The sequence below is a fragment of the Ruditapes philippinarum genome, unplaced genomic scaffold (assembly GCF_026571515.1).
Source record: "Ruditapes philippinarum isolate M1 unplaced genomic scaffold, ASM2657151v2 ctg617_1_1_1_1, whole genome shotgun sequence".
Classification (NCBI taxonomy): Eukaryota; Metazoa; Mollusca; class Bivalvia; order Venerida; family Veneridae; genus Ruditapes; species Ruditapes philippinarum.
Window position 1 is genome coordinate 345,820 of NW_026859650.1, and position 17,904 is coordinate 363,723.

Here is a 17,904-nt window from a genome sequence, read left to right on the forward strand (position 1 = left end):
AATATAGCCCCGATATTATCTTTTTGAAAAATGTTTTTTATCACTTATATTCTATAAGATTTACGTAAAAGAGAAAAGAATTTTGCGCGTGGAATTTTCCACTGAAAAGAACCAGTAGAGAGCTACATCTTAAAATATCCAGCCTTTAATTTGAAATAAAGCCAATATTTTTTCTCAAAACTATAATACGTACACCAAAAACACAGATCCGGCCGTGTGAAAAAAGGAACTTGTTCATAGCTTCGTGATTTAACATTGTTAAAAGATTTTTTTATAATTTGCAATTTCTTTGTTCTTATCATTGATGATAAGTCGTTATTATGAAAGGTCGTATATAATAAAACCTCTCTATTAAGACCACAAACGGGATTGGATCAAAGTGGGCATTTTTGAATTTGATAAGGCGGTAAATATAATAAAATGCTTGTCAGATATAATTTGGTTATTGATATCAACGGTAAACATTGCCTTTTCATAGCGACATATTGATCTGTACGTATAGAATTTTTTTTCTTTAATATTTAATAAACTCTATGTCCAATTACTTTTGATTGTACTACGTGACCGCTAAACATTTTTCCTAAGTATTCATTTTATTCTGTTTTGGACAATTTTGTGAGTTTGATCCATTCCATGTTCTGTCAATGTAATTACGGTCAATGTTAACCGAGTGATATATGTACAGAACTTCGTAAACATTTTACATTTTGTTCAGTGTCTATTCCTTCATCAGCTATCGTCGTCCAAGTTTCTGTAAAGTTTAAATAACGCAAAACAACAATTATTATTTTATCAGTTTTATAAAGGATGATAATCAATATCCTAGTTAAACAAGTTAACGGAATTTCATTTCTACTTTTTTCAAACTGTAACGAGTATTCTTCCAATGAAACCAGATAATTCCAGTAGTATCTGATTTGCCAGACTGGTAATAATACTGTCCATTGAGATTGGAAAAGTAGCAACCCTTATACCACCATGCACCATGATGCTTTTCCGCACAATTGGTCGAGCGTGTATCATGATCTCTATCATACGTTGAGAACATCATTCCATTATGATATTCTAGAGAATCTCCAGCAGTTCCACTGTATCCACTAACCTCCAGTTTGTAATTGTTTTCTTCCGGATATATCTTGAACTTACTGTACTTAGCATAGGCACTGTTTCCCTCAAAATCTTCAATCTCTATTCGAAGGTCATGTTCTCCATCTGATGTCAGTAGACTCAAATGTTCATTACCAAGCCAGAACTCACCATTTAGATCACCAAAGCCTTTTTTATATTCAGCCCAGTTACGATAAAAATCTGTTTTGCCATTCAGTCTTCTTTGAAATACTATCCAGCCCCCGCCGTCTGTTGTTTGGTCACAGTAAACTTCAAAACCTTGTCGTAATTGTTTTACTCCATTACCTGCTTTGCCCATAGCTGTTAACGAACGACAGGATGTAGGATAGAATAAATACTCCATTTTCGAATATAAATTAGTTATTAGAGTTTCAATGTTTTCAATTTGTTTAGTGTTTTGCTGGTTTTGCTGAACCTGTTCAGCTATACTTTGTAACATTTTACGTTCATTTTCAGACGTTTTTAAATTGTCTTCAGACACATGTTTGACCGTCTCAAAGTTGGTTAATAATTGATCAGTATTATTTACAGCGACTTTGCAATAACTTTCAACATCTTCGTTAAGGGATATCAAATTATTTTCAATCTTTGGAATTTCCCGTCGGAACCTTACAGCCTCAGACTTTTCCTCGGTGAAGGCAGTCCTGAGTCTCGTGAAATCCTCTTTCAATGTATCCACTGTTTCAAAATCAATCTTACTAGCTTTTGTGGTTACTAAAGGAACGGACTGTCTTTTCCCGACGGTAGCATTTAACACTTTATCGATGCCATCCAGTCGATTTGTAATTTCAGCAATATCTTCGTCTCTGAACTCACCTTCGGTATTAAGTCTATTTTCTAAATGTTTGACCATTGACTTTAGACGATCAAATTCCTTTGTTGAACTCGTCAAATGAATAACAAGAACACTGAAAAGAAGAACTTTTACTATTCCAAACAACTGCATGGTCATGTATAACTATGGAAAAGAAGTAAAGATGTCCTTTTTGCTATCAAACGTTCTTAAAACTTGCATGAACGATTTTCCTCCCTCAATTCAATTTCAAAACAACATAAAATTCACCAATGCTTAATCTTTTAGAACAAATAATTATCCCGTTCGTACACTATTCTATCAAAACATTACATTAAGTTTTCTCTCTGAAGAATGTATTTTGCTGATATTTTCTTAGAACAAAACCGACACCTGGATATTCTCATTCAAACGTACTTGAATATAAAGATAAAACTACAAGTTTGAGAAGGAGCCAATTGTATTGTTTGTATCTTACATCATGTGTTTTAAGGTGAAGTACGTTATATGCGTAGTTTATACTATTATATCACGGTATTATATCATCATATTAGACTTATTATATGATTCCATGTGTACATAGAATTAGATATTATAATAATTATAATTGACATTTGTAAAGCTCAACTATAACTTGTGTTTCACATGACCTCTCTTGTTTACAATGTGATATTATAATAATTGCTTAGTTCTTTATGTGAATATGTTGAACATAAAACATAGATATAGCTTTGTATACCTTTTATACAAAAAATGTAACAAAATTGAAAATGACATGCATATATTTTTGACAAAATAATTGACACTGCTTTTTTATATGACATACTTATTCATAGAACAATTTGTCTTTAAAAGGGGGAAAAAGGAAAACAAAGAAGAAAAGAAAAAAATGAGCCGTCATTATATCTGACTCATAACTATGTATTATTTGGGGAAAACTTTTTTTTAAAATGGGAAAATATGCTAGTAAGCAATTGCTATCTTCTACAACATCAAATTGGCATTTGTTCAATATCTGCTCTCGGGATATGAATGCAAATATTTCTTGCATATCAGACAGAAGATTTTCTTGTGTACAGCGGTGCCAGAAAATCTCATAATACACCACTCTGTAAGACTAGTCGCGTGCTTTTACCACATGAGCACATGTATTCATTTTTATATTATCTTCAAAGAAATATAACAAGAAATAGTAAATAAAACAATTAAAATTTATTAAATAAACACATCTTACTTTCGTAGCTAACCTTCAAACTGAAAAAAGATGTGTGCTATGGAAGGGGAGAAGATGATATCGATAATAGATATATAAGACAATCATTTTCATAGATATAAACACTGGATGTGCAAAAAATACAGGTTTCCCTTTTCTTTAATAAGACGTTTTGGGATTTACGGTCCATTTTTCTTTTTTCAAGTTGGTCAAGGATTTTCGAATGAAGTCGGAGATTTGTTCTGTAGAACACCGAAAGCAAAACAAATTAATGAGAAGTGTCTTAAAGTAACTAAAGCTTATAAAACAAAAAATGATGAAAATAACAAGAAAAATGTATAACGCCGCATGACAACATGGTTTTGAATTGGGGAAAAAAGAAACATTTTATATTTTCAAGCTTTAGGGATTCTTTATTTCTCTCTATCTTGGCAGTCATTTTTGAAGAATACAGTTCTTTGTAGATCTTCTCCTTGGTTTTATTTTGTAAAATACTGGATTTGGTTACAATTAAGAAAATTTAACGAATCTTTACATGAAAATTATTTTCCGCATAGTGAATTTTGCCCTCCTTTTTATAACATGTGTTTAAAAGCTCTTTTACTTCTTACTGAAAATATACATTCTCTCACTTATATTTATTGAATGATCCTTCTTTAAACCCCTTAATACTATAACTATATATTTACTAAACATTTGGAGAAAATAAAATCAAATTCAGTGAAAAAGTTTTTAGATTTTTTGATTTACCTAAATTTATTAACGATATTATACACATGTTAAGTCATTTCATCAATTTCTAGATATATAATTTGGTTAACTCGTATCACAATAAGAAAGTTTCCGAAAGGATTGACGTCTAATTTAAGATATAGAATATACTCAGATGAAAAACGTTTAAATTCTCTACACTTTTGGTTTCGTGTTTTTAAACGAAAATGATATTTCTTTTAATAGAACGTGTTTCGTTTCATTGACTTCTATCTGAGAATACTTAATTTGAAATTGTAATTTTGCTGCTGTTTGTTGTTTTTTTTCTCTTTCCAGGATAATGGTAGTTATCGCCGTGATGTGCCTTTAACCCCATCTATTGAACTCCCATCTTCTAGAAAGGGAGAAAAACTATACAATGATGTCTGTTTTTCTATACACATATGTTACTCCCCTTTTGGTTTTTTCTTTCTCTTTCTTAGTATAATACAAGGAATCTTCGCTAGGCATTCGTCGTGATTGATGGAAGAGATATTCAAATGTCGGCGTAACGTTTTCCTTGTCTTTTTAAATTGTGTGAGACGAATAAGCCGAGTTTGTATGCTATTGTCGGTTTGTCTCATATCTTTCATAATTATTACTTTCTTACTTTATGTATTTAAATTTATTTCGTTTGCTTGAGAGTTTGCACACTTATGCTTGGTCTGTCTCATACGGGTTTTCCCGTAACATTCCATTTTCTTCATGTGCCATTACTTTAATTTTTAAATGTAACTAAGTTTTTCGTTAAATCACATACCTGACCTGTCCTACTTGTATGTATGTGAAAGAAATAAATAGACTAAACTTGAGTAGCCGACAGTGCTGACACTGGAAAGAGTGCACATATTTGCAAGCCTAATCGTTAACCTTCTGAGTTTTTGAAATGAGCCGCGTCATGACAAAACCAACATAATGGGTTTGCGACCAGCATGAATCCAGACCAGCCTGCGCATCCGCGCAGTCTGATCAGGATCTCTGCTGTTCGCTATCAGTTTCTCTATGTGATATAGGGTTGGTAAGCGAACAGCATGGATACTGATCAGACTGCGCGGATGCGCAGGCTGGTCTGGATCCATGCTGGTCGCAAACCCATTATGTTGGTTTTGTCGTGACGCGGCTCAAATTATATATGTCTTTCAAAACAACTTTGCTTAACATATTTTATTTCTTAGATTTAAGATTTATGGGAATTGATTCCTTGGGAATGTTTCGTCAGATCTTTCATGTATATCCTGCAGAAACATCGCCACATAAATGAAATTTTATCAATGAAATTGATTTTTTGGTAAACATTTGCATTGTTCACTACATTCTTAGTGACAAAGTTTAACTTTAACATTGTAATATCATTAATCCTCAAAATAATTTACTTATAAACCATCAGGGATTTTTCGTTTGACTCTGCTTAATGTTTGTTGTGATTTTATGCATATATGTACAAAAACCAAATTCATTATCACTCTTTTTCTGTAGTACAGACTGTAAAACGTTTCAGTTAACCAATATGTATCATAGTTATCCATTCAAAGACTTTGTTTGTTTATATTTTACTACTTATTTTGAGTAATGAACAATCTTGGAATAGTTCGTTTAAATCTGGAAAAAGGGTGATCCCTCGGAAGCATTAATCAAAACAAAATAACATGCAGATTGCATACGCGGTTCGATTCAGTCTGTACAAGAGGGATAATAAAAAGTGCAATATCCCTAGCGGCGGCTACATGTTCAACATTTTAAGGACTCTAATCAATGATCCGAATGACCAGGAAAATGTAACCCACTTGAGTTTTAGGGATTTCAATATTAACATACACAAAAAAGAACTGCTGACAGTATAAAACAGACATACAGCCTAGTCTGGCTCTACATTGGTGGCGGCAAAGACTTACCATTTTGGGTTCAAGCAGATTGAGGGGTTACATAAATAGTAGTACCCGCTGAGCTAATAGCAATTATTTTGTATTATTATCTTTCACTTTTTTCGTAATGTTAATTTCTCATAGGCCTCTGGGAGTTATTCTTACTGTTAATGCAAGTGTACCACGTGACCAAGAAATATATACTGTTACAGGGGTAACAATACTTTTTAACAGTATACAATCTGGTCACGTGGTCTATTTTCTAAATAAAATGAAATAAAATGGCCGCCATTTTTCTCGATTCATTGTTATTTTCGAAGTTTACCACAATAGGGCATCACTAGAGTTACTATGACCACCCAAAAAGGTTAGTTGCTTACACCCTTTAGTGTTTTTCGTGTATAAAATATCTTTTTGTTGAACAGTCCAAAAGTAAACATCCGTTTTCACCGGAAGTTATTGCAATGTGAATTATGTGTCAAACTGGAGCTTTCAGACGTAACAATTTTAATCAGTGAAACATTACAGATATGCTGGACAGACATAGGATATCATAGTTATTTTGAAAACACATAGGTCAAAAACCATGCAAAGAATATTCTGGATACAGAAGGATCAGATTTCACTGATCATAACCGTATAACTGAGTTAGTGTTTTGTTTTCTAAATAAAACACAGCTTATTGTATGTTAATGATTTGTAGATATCATTGCTTGCTTAAAAAATGAAAGAAAAAGAAATCTTCTCTAGTAGGCCTACATTACACTTAAAAACAGTTTAGTAATTATTACTCTTGGTTTATTTTTGTTACAGTTAGATTTAGTTGACAATCTCAGATCATCACAGTATTTTTGTTCTGGGTAATAAAATAAATAACACATGGGTTTGTGAGAAACAGTAGAAATATCATTCCTCGTAAAAATACTGTTACCCTCGGCTACTTACCCTCGGTAGCCGAGGGTAACAGTATTTTTACGAGGGATGATATTTTAACTGTTACCCACAAACCCATGTGTTATTTATATACTGTTTATTTCGGACATACTCGTGAATGTAAAGTCATTATCTTTATTATACAAAATGATTTTTTTAATTGGAAACAAAACATCACTTTTCAGACCATTTACAAAATCAGCTGTTATTTTAATGTAGATTATTTCTCAAGTATCCATTATCCTGAACAAATATTTCAATGTTCGAATAAGTTTTGGTTTCCCCCTTTTACACATATTCATAGTGGATCATTTAGGTAATATGGCTCTTTATCACATACCAGTGCCGATTTTGCAACTACGTACAATGGTATTGAACGACCGTGCATATATTTTGACGTGACGTCATTTGCGTTATACAGACACAGTGTAAAGACGTGCTAAATGTAAGGTTTTTATCACTGCGCTAAACAAAAGAACTTACAACTTAGAGTTATCATTGCGCTGAAATGTTATATTATTTTTCGCAGTTCAAGAAACATACTTTAAAAAAACAAGATACACAATACATATTAAGGACATTAACGGAATCATAAAACAATACATAGGCCAAAAAAGAGTTCGACAAAGCTTCGTTCACAACGCCATGAGTGATATACTCGGGTGATATGAGTTTAATCTCTCGAAATAAAAACCCAGACTTTTACTTATTAACATAAACTTGTACAACGACTTGACATAGTACATCTCAAATAACAACACTAAATATTGACAAAATAACCACCATATGCATGTCTATTGCGTGACTAATTCAGTAAGGGCTATTTTGCCTATTTTGACATCTGTTTGGTAATTAATGTGGATTGTACATGTAAGTGTCGTATACCATAAGTAAATTTCTTCCTTTATACACTTCACAATATTTTACTTTAAAAGACAGCTTCCTAATTGTTATGAAAATAAGAACAGATCTTGAGGCATGTCGCATATATTGTGTTTCATAATATAATTTCAAGGAAATTTTGTTTTTCCTTTAATTTTTTATCAAGCAGGACGGGATTTCCACAACTTCAAGCGTCTGACACAAACATCCACTACACTTAACAACAATTGTCTCTCAATTTTCTACTCTTGTTTTGAGTGTCATTTATAAGAAACAATGATAATCATGTGATGTGATATTTCCTTGTTTTATTTTCATTTATGTCTTTATTTCAATTTATTACAAATAATACTGAACTTAGGAAAAATGAGTACTTTTGAAAAATACTGAAATCTTTCTTGCATGCTTTGAGATGTACATATCGCGGCTCGGGTAATATCCCCCCCCCCCCCAAAAAAAAAAACAAAAACAAAAACAAAAAAAAACAACAACGTTTACATGGCGCCATATTACCTGTCATAAATATTCATAACTAATAATATACACGGCTGCTGTCAATTTATGAAGAAATCTCACTTTAGTCTAAAAAATGAAGTTTGCTATATTATTGATTCGTTATAAATATTCCTAACAGGTTATATGACCGTATAAAATATAAAAACGACTGTTTGCAAAATATAGTTACAAACAACAGTTTATATAGGGCCATATAACCTGTCAAATTCTTTATAACTAATGATATAAACGGATGCTGTCAATTTATGAAGAAATCGCACTTAGTCTGCTATATTATTAATCCGTTTTATTACATGCTTTTCGGTGGTTTATAGAAATATATCAGTGATATAAAACTGGTAATTTCACTGTTTGAAACAGTGAAATTACCACTTTGATAATTTCACTGTTTTGAATTTAAGCCCCTTACCTTGTTTCAGTGAAATACAAGCGTGCACAGTACTGGGTACCAACTTAATGACGTGACGTCGTAAATGACGTCACGTTGTATTATTATTTGGCGCGCTTTTCATTCAGTATTAGGTTTAATGTCTTTTTAAAACGTTTCTTTGCATATAATAAAAAGAAAATTTGTTTAGTTTAGTGTAAGATCGAAATATATTTCACCTTGTGAACACCAAAAGTTCATATTTCACTCGTGGCTGCGCCACTCGTGAAATATACCTTTTGGTGCTCACTCGGTGAAATATATTCCGATCTTACACTGAACTAAACAAATATCCTCTATATAATGTTCCTGACAGGTTAAATGACCGTATATAAACGGTTGTTTGCAATATATTGGACACGGCCTTGTCCATTTTCGTCCTTCTTTATTCTATAGTAAATCTGTCACATTTAAAGCTTCATTATGGACTTCTATTAAACTTAGCAGAATTCTTTATTTCATAACTTTTAACATCAACACTAGACAAGTTAGTCGAAGCCCGAAATGTCCTATGTTAGCCATCTAGATTTCACAATATTTCTTAATTTGTTAAGTCACTGCCAAATTATCAAAGTTTCAAATGTCATGTATGCTGGCGTGTAGTACTTCTCGAATCCTTATACCAAGAAATGAGATCCTGCAGAATACACAAAAAAACAACTTTTAAAATCATCAGAAATGACACTAAATGACACTGTTACAATAAATACACTTAAAATGTAACCAGTCACAACAAAAATGACTTGAAATAGGGCACTTCAAAAATTTCAAAGAATTATTTTCTAGCCTACAACGGCCTGGGTCTAATTCCGTACCGGGGTGAGACCATAACCCTTGCCTAGCGGCTCGGGTTATAATTCCAAACAACCGTTTGTATACGGTCATTTAACGTGTCAAAATCGTTACAACTAATAATAAAAACAGTTATTGTTTATATAACTGGACTTCTATTTCAATTTATAATACAACACATTTTCTTTATTTGAAACAAAAACAAATAACTTCATGAATCAACAACAGCCGTGTATATAGTTTATGTAAAACATCACGTTTATCCAACGAAAACAAAACGACGTTACAAACGTGTAGTTTTTATTATAAGATTTATCTAATGCTTGTTTTCTGCTCAGTTAAACATTTTTTCTCACATTTGCTATTTCAGTGAGCATCCATCTCTTCCTACGATATCTTTTTATTTGAGGTCACTTTATACAAACGTCTGTGAATCACATCGTATTACCGGTGCCAGTTACAGCACAACATTTTCTGACTTCTAAAAGTAGGTTATAAACTGTTTGGTATATATTAACACTACGTAAATAAACTTCATTGACCAGGGATACTAGCAGGTAATGCTGGACCAGTTTCCCCATTAAAAAAAAGATTGAACAAGTTGAAATTTACAGTCTCAAAAAAAAATTCCATGAAATGGTTGTTTTAGTTCAAAGTGATAGAGGATTGTGTGTTATAGACACAAACAATCATCAATGAGGGCCACACTTTCCACATTTTTACCTATTGTGTGCAGTCTTATCAATAATGTTTCAGGCGTCGAACAGAAAATGCTGCCGTTGTAGACAGAGCTGCCGATGATGGCAGGAAGGTGTTGAAAGTAACTAACGTTCTCAAAGAATCTCAGGTAACAGGTAAAAGTGATACCCATCAGTGTGAAAAGATTATTACAACATGGTCACACGTTGTTTATCAATAATATTTACACAACACTTTCATGTACCATATAACATGGCTAATTTGTAATTTATGGTGACAGTAATCTAAAAAGGCTAATGAAGTTCTGCAAAATACAAATACTAATATAAAAAAATAATATAAAACGTGTGTATCCGGAAATGTTAAAATTCTTGGTAAGGGTGTAATACAAACATATTGAATGGATGTAAACCTTTGTTCTGGTTGCTTATATTCTGTTGCTCACACAACTTTTTAACATTTGGGATGAAGTGATATTACACCAACATCTTCGCCTAGAGATATATTCAATCGAATTCAATGTATTGACGGACTTAAAGAAAAACAAGTGAAGTATGTTTATGTGACTGACAAAAGAAAGAAACATTTGCCTGTTGAATTTGAGAAAAGGGAAAAATATAAGGCAGGTCCAGTGAACTTTTCGATCTACCAGCAAATTCTATGATATCCGCTCACATTACAAAGTCTAAACTTGACATCAAACTCGCGATACCACTAGTATTCTGTGTGAACCCTGTTGTAAAATAGTGCACATTTTCACTCGATGAATATTTTCTCAGTAAGAAGTACTTCCTGGATGAATGTTTCTCAGTAAGAAGTTCTTATACATGTATATATATGCACGATAAATCGACACGAAGCAGGCGGGACTGGAAACACATGTATCTTGATTGCCGGTCCAGTAAACAGACCACTACACCACAGCGACCGTTGCGTTTTCTTCGTGCTAATTGGCTTTATATGTTTAAAGGGTTTAAATCTCTAACTTATGGAATATTTTTATAAAATTTATCAACAGTAAAATTATATTGGTTCCATCATTATATGGCGAAAAAGTTGTAACAAAGAGTGTGTCTGTTATTTAACACAAATGAATAGTGAACATAAACAGAATAAAATGTTCCGGAACAAGAGTTTTATCCATTTAGTAATGATTTTAAGCATGTGACACTCGCTTTAAGGCAATTAATTATCATATTTATTTCATACAAGCATTTTGGCAGTATTTATTTTTTTGTATCAGATATATAGCTTTATACACTTTAAGTTATTTTTAACTTAATTGTTACGGTATAACTTTTATTACCATAGCGGCAAGCTACTCGATGAATATTTCTCAGTAAGAAATACCAACTTGATGAATATAACTCACTGAGTAGTTCTCAGTCAATGTATATAACTCAGTATTAAGTACTCACAAAATTAATACATCTCACTGAGAAGTACGGAATCGATGAATGCTATTCAGTAAGAAGAATATTCCAAAAAATATTACTAATTCAGAAGGACTTAAATGAATATTTCTCAGTCAAAATACTTATTTGTCGAATGTTTTCACTGAGAAGTTCTTGAGAAAAGCTCAATTCATAAATATAACATAAAGACTGGGTTTGATTGAGTCTAAACATGAGGGATAATGAAAAATTTCAGCATCCCTCACGCCCTCTACTACCGGCTTGAGCGGTACTCAGTTTCCAACACTTGAAAGTACGGGGCAACATTTTATGGGACACAGTACTTGACACCTGCTGTTGTGATGTTTATATTTGTGGAAAAAAGCTATCTCTCGGAAGCATTAAAACAGCAAAATTACACGAAAACTGCCAACCTGGTTTGATTGAGACTGTACATGAGAGATAGTGACGAAGTGCAATATCCCTCACGCCGCTCCCTATCACCGGCTTGAACGGTACTCAATTTTTCTTCTCAATTAAGAGTATTTATTCAAAAATACCCCAAGTACTTACTTGATAAATAGTACTGACCAAGAAGTACTCATTCGATATATATCACTAGGTAAAAATATTTGGAAAAAAGCGGAAGTATTTAAAACAGCAAAATTGCACATTCGGTTGATTGAGTCTGTACATGAAGAATAATGAAAAGTGGAACATCCCTGATGCTACCTGGCACCGTCTTGAGCGCTTCTCAATTCTCACCACTAAAAAGTGCTGGACTAAATGATCCCGACGGTCCAGAAAAATATTACAACACTGATGTTAAGTACAGGACATATACATACTTATCACACACCCGTGCTGATTTTGAGACTACGTAAATATAGTATTGCACGGCCGTGCATATATTTTGACGTGACGTCATTAGCGTTATACAAACATAGTGTAAAGACGCGCTAAATGTTACCGATATACTATAGGCGCGTCAATGAAATATGACTCTTATTTCACTTTAACCTTTTCCCTGATATAAGCGTGTTTCGACGGCTTTTTGCCCCCCCCCCCCCTTTTTTGAGGCTCAAACAGTGAAAAAATGCCCTATTTAGGCCCCAAACACTGTTTTTCGTTTGAGAAATGTTGTTCAAAAAAGTGACCACTTTTTCGGCGCCGTCCCCCATCCAAATATTACATCAGGGGGTTGCCAGAAGGGGGATGTGCACCCTTCTGTTTGGGGGGTTTGAAGGGGGGCGGAGTCCCCCTCATCTCCAAGAAAATTTTGGACATGTAACAGGCTAAAAATGGCCTCAGGTCGATCTTAGGGTAGCTAATAACAGACGCTGAAAAGCCTTTTACTCTATCTCAATTCATTGAGAAGTTGCAGCACTTTGAAATCAGGTTTGATGGAAAAAACAATGCAAAATAGTGATTTTGGCAATTTTGAGACGTCCCCCCGTTGCCATGGTAACAGGAAATTTGCCAAGTTTCATTAGTATTGAAGCATTTTTCATACTTTCATAGCAGTTTGAACTTGTTACAGGAGGCTTTTCAGTGAAAATGGCCATTTTTCGCAATATGCTCATGGGGTAAAAGGTTAAACGGTCTTTATTTTTAGAATGTGATAAATAGAATATTAAATTCGTGTAAGTTCATTACTGAATTTATTGCACTCGTTGAATAATATTATGCTCGCCAGAGGCTCGCATAATATAATTTTATTTTTAAAAAATCAATATTGAACTTACACTAATTCAATATCCTCTATTTATGCGATGAATGAAGTACTTGCTCAATATATTGATGCTATGAAACATAGCATAGTTTACACAAATGCAATAATCTCGAGCTTAATTAGAAAATATACTTTATATTGCATTACTTATTGACCTACCCTTGTATGTAAGTTAAGTATTATTTTATTACTTTTAAATGTGTTGTTCGCATTGCCTCAATTATGTTATGTTATGTTAGTACATTTCATTCCAACTGTAGAAATATCTTTTATATACAATATGTCAAAATATTTTTTGCTATCTATACAAGCATAAACAGTCCACCATCTTCCCGTCATATAAATAAAATGTATTGATTTTTTAAGTACTTTTTACGAAAAGGAAAGTGAATAAATGTGACTCATGTAAGTGATACTTGATTGTAATTGTCTATTACCGGTATGGGTTATACAATTTAAGTTTGGTACATGTTTTGGTTTCAAGTAATTAAGCTCTTCATCAGTAAAGATGAGATGTGATAACATCTAAAGCAATGCTCAAAATAGTTTAGAAAAGAATAATTAAGGAGGTGTTTGAAATTTTGTTAAATCGAACGTGATATTCAGATATAAAAAGGTATTTATCAATTCGTTTTATAATTTTATTGACATTTATAATATAATTATAGAATATATATACATGTATATTCAAGTTGAAATTTTATCAATGTTATTTTTATTACCACTATTTCCTTCAGAGTCTGATCATGTCTTTTCCCTGTGTTAGCAGGACATATATAAATAATTATAACAATTTGAAAATGTTTATAGCCTCTCACAATATTATGTAATAAAATATAGCTCTGTACAGGTCCGTTATTTCAACCGTATGTGCAGTTAGAGTCAAGCAACATTCAAAAAAGAACACACATATCCCCCCCCCCCCAAAAAAAAAAAAAAAAAAAAAATACAAACAAAAACACACACACACGCACGCACGCACGCACGCACGCACACACACACACACACACACACACACACACAAACAACAACAACAACAACATTTTGATATATACGAGGGTTTTCGAAGTAGTAAAGAACTGCTTTATTTTCTTTCACTCGTGTCGAAATCTCTCCTTAAATATAGTTCAATATGTAAATATACCATCTTAAAGTGCGCTCAACATCGAAATTCTTTTTTCTTTTCTTAAAACTCGAAGCGTTTCCAAGGTAACTGACGGTGAACGAAATATTATATGACGCAATGGGAAAATTAACCCCCTTTAAACCTTACAAAGACCTAATAACGGCACGTTTTGTATGTCAGTCTGTTGGAGATTGATGTCTTGGGTAAAACATAAACATTCGCCCTTCAATCCCAAACATGCCCTATTGACTTCTTTGTATTCCCGAAGGTGAAGTCCCGTTTGCTTGACACTCATTTCAACAGTTGGGAGGAGCTTACCGCGGACGATCGTGTCTGCATTTGGTAAAAATTCATTATATTGATACATTTAAAAAATGTGCCCCACGCCAACCAAATGCTTTTTGCGCTGGCGGAGACTACTTAGAGAAGGCGCTCTACGTGACGTCATTAATGACGTAAGTTAACAGATCTTGATCTCAGTGTTTTAGACAGTGATGTGTATATTTAGTATGTAGATCGTTAAATATTCCATGTATTTCTACAAATATTAAGGAATAATAATTATTATAAAATATGTCACTTTAGACATGCTTTTCATTATCTTTTTATTTTACTTAAATATAATTATTAATAAATGTACAGCAGTTATCTCATTACTTCTGCAACAACCCTCAAACACGTTTCTGATAAATTTTATTTCCAAACATGTATTATATTTTGAATGATACGTATGTCATATGTTCAACTATAAATTATGATTTTTAATGATATTTATATATTATGCATATTGATTGAATTTGGCAAAATTATGTAACCATGTTTTGTATGACTATCGAAATGATGATACGGACCCTTATTCATAGATTTTTATCGGCTAATGTCGGATAGTATCTTGAAAACCCAAAACCACTCTATACCACGCCATTAAATCCAACCTGTTTGCTTATAAGTGATAAAATTTCGAATTTGCAAATTATACTATTCATTTACATTCTCACAGAGCTGAAGTATGACGTCTTACGGAGCAACGAAAGAATGTAAAGAAGAAAGCCATAGTTTCGTTCTAAAAAAAATTGGCAAGTATTGGATCTTGAAAACAAATACTTCCTCAAAACGTCTTGCATTTCTTGACGATGCAAAGTATGTTGAAATTGACGATAACATTCTAATAGCAGATGAACGGTTATTTGAAATACACAAAAATGAAAAAGGTGAATATTCATTTCGCCATGTTGAAGATGTTGCCTGCGAGACCTATTTTTCTTTGACAAAAAGCTCAACCAAACCATTCATAAAAAGAATTGATACCCCGAAAGCACCAATAAAGACGAACAAAGACAATAATGATATGGATGTGTATAATTATGTTGAAAATGAACAAGTCCCAAGTGCACGTTCTGTAAATGACGAATATTATGAGGAAGTGAATTTAGATGAAGGTGAAACAGAACATTTTAAATTAGTTAACGACTCTTTGCCTCGGGACGATAAGAAAATGCAGCATTTTGACAAACAGTTGAGTTCGTCGGCTTACACTAAAAGCTGTAACGACTATTTAAACATTAGATCTGTCGGTGAATTAAAGATTGAATCTGACGGTGATTTAAACACTGGGTCTGCAGCCAAAATGATGAAAGGGCACGATAGGTATGATTCCGTGGAGGTTGGTAGTACGGAAGTAGATAGTAATATAAATGTTGTAGACATGACAAAAACAACATCTGGAGGTAATTGATTTTTATCTAGAATTACGAATGTTACAGCTATAAGTGCAATTTATGAGGACAAATATAATGATACGATCCCATTGAGTATTGAGCGTAACATATGATAATTTTGATCCCGTTACTAACGCCTTCTTATTAAAACCTTTCACCAGAATGAATTTCTTGTTATAGTTACTTGTAATTGCATGTCAACTGTTGAATCAAAATGATGAAATCTGACTGTCGATATATGAAGTAATGCAATGATCTGCTTTATGTTCCTGAGTCTTTTTGTATTGGCTGTAGATTTATCATATTATTGACTTTAATAGAATAGATTTCTTTCTTTTTAATTAAAACATTTTTTTAAACAATATGTGAGTGATGCCATAATTCGGCCCATTTGCTCATGTGAGTAAAGATGAAAAACGAGACGCGAATATTAAGCACATTTTTAATTAGATAGTATTCCTGCAAAAATCTTTTGTTTTATTGCATATTTATTTGTAATATTTTGATTTCTAAAATACCCAGCAGGACCTAATTTTGTGGTAGGTGTTTACAGATATGGGACCAGAGAGATTGACGCGATCTAATGGACCTTAGCCTTCACCACACTAAATAACTTAAATTTGATTTCTCTAGACAATTCAAATTGAACATTTCAACATAAGTACTCAATGAATAATGAACTGTGCAGAACATGCTCAGACGACCTAAATATGACGTCTTATCATGGTTTACACCGGAAGCCTGGGTAAATAATGTTAATAACCTACTATGAAATGTGAAGCCAGTCTTTTTTGTTTAAAAGTTTTTATTGATTTTCATGCGTTTTGTAGAAATGATTTTTGTATTTTTTTCCATCTTTATAGGTAATCAACATGACGAGTTTCAAGTAATCATTGAACCATCACAACTGACAAAGATGTGTGCTATTGAAGGGGAGATGACGCTATCGATAACGGATACGGCATTTATTTTCAAAGATATTAACACGGGAAGAGAAAAGTACAGGTTTCCGTTGCCTTGGATAAGACGTTTCGGGAAAGACGATTCAGTTTTCAGTTTTCAAGTTGGTCGAAAATGTCCGAATGGAGCAGGAGATGTGATCTGTATAACTAAAAAAGCCAAACAAATTCATAAGAAGTGTATCAAATTATCGAAAGATAAAAAAGTATGAAATGAGAATATTATAAAATATGTAAATATCCCGTCGCGTGACAACACTAAGTTTGATTTTAAAAAAAAAGAAAAGAAAAAACAACAACAACAAAAAACAAGCGAGGAATCCCCCAAAATTATATTATATTATATATGTATATATATATTTCAACATGATATCATTTGCGTTACACAAGCATAGTGTTAAGAAGCGTTAAATGTTAGCGTTATACTATAGACGCGTCAATGAAATTTTTCTTTTGTCAATTCAAACGGTCTTTATTTTTGGTATGTCATAGATAGAGTGTTAAATTCGCGTAAGTTCATAATTTATTGCACTCGTTGAATAAAATAATATTATGCTCTTGACAGAGGCACGCGGAATAAAATTTTATTCAATTCGTTTTATAAATTCATTTTAATATCATCTATTTATCAAATTGCCATTTACTCGATATCACAAGTATACTGATTGAACCCTTCGTATAATAGTGCGCACTTTCACTCGATGAATATTTCTCAGTAAGAGGTACTTCCTGGAAGAACGTTTCTCAGGAAGAAGTTCTCATTCAATATATATTACTAAGTTAGAAGAACCCTGCCGAATGAATAAGTTGATATACATATAAATAAAGTGTACTAATTCAGAAGTGCTCATTCGATATATATCACTCAGTAAGAATAACTCACATGATGAATATATGATATATAATAGAAGTACCCAGCCGAATAATTAATATTATACATGTATATATAATTTAATATTTAACTAATTCAGAATTACTCA

The 17,904-nt window shown here is 32.7% G+C and overlaps 2 protein-coding genes across 2 annotated transcripts; one reads left to right on the plus strand and one right to left on the minus strand.

Moving 5' to 3' along the window:
- Window positions 1–242: 242 nt before the first annotated feature.
- Window positions 243–2,376, minus strand: LOC132757359 (fibrinogen C domain-containing protein 1-like). Its single transcript, XM_060748615.1, has one exon. It carries the CDS (start codon window positions 2,078–2,080, stop codon window positions 836–838), a length of 1,245 nt encoding a protein of 414 aa, XP_060604598.1. The 5' UTR covers window positions 2,081–2,376; the 3' UTR covers window positions 243–835.
- Window positions 2,377–13,605: 11,229 nt separating this feature from the next.
- LOC132757361 (uncharacterized) lies at window positions 13,606–17,511 on the plus strand. Its single transcript, XM_060748617.1, has 3 exons — window positions 13,606–13,737; window positions 15,248–15,974; window positions 16,829–17,511. The coding sequence occupies exons 2-3, from the start codon at window positions 15,257–15,259 to the stop codon at window positions 17,134–17,136; spliced, it is 1,026 nt and encodes a 341-aa protein (XP_060604600.1). The 5' UTR covers window positions 13,606–13,737; window positions 15,248–15,256; the 3' UTR covers window positions 17,137–17,511.
- Window positions 17,512–17,904: the final 393 nt, after the last annotated feature.

Excerpts from the sequence above, each read along its gene's own strand:
- LOC132757359 (XM_060748615.1), bottom strand. The coding sequence starts at position 2,080 with ATGACCATGCAGTTGTTTGGAATAGTAAAAGTTCTTCTTTTCAGTGTT.
- LOC132757361 (XM_060748617.1), top strand. The coding sequence starts at position 15,257 with ATGACGTCTTACGGAGCAACGAAAGAATGTAAAGAAGAAAGCCATAGT. Across the intron at positions 15,975-16,828 it reads GACAAAAACAACATCTGGAG|GTAATCAACATGACGAGTTT; the intron begins GTAATTGATTTT and ends CCATCTTTATAG.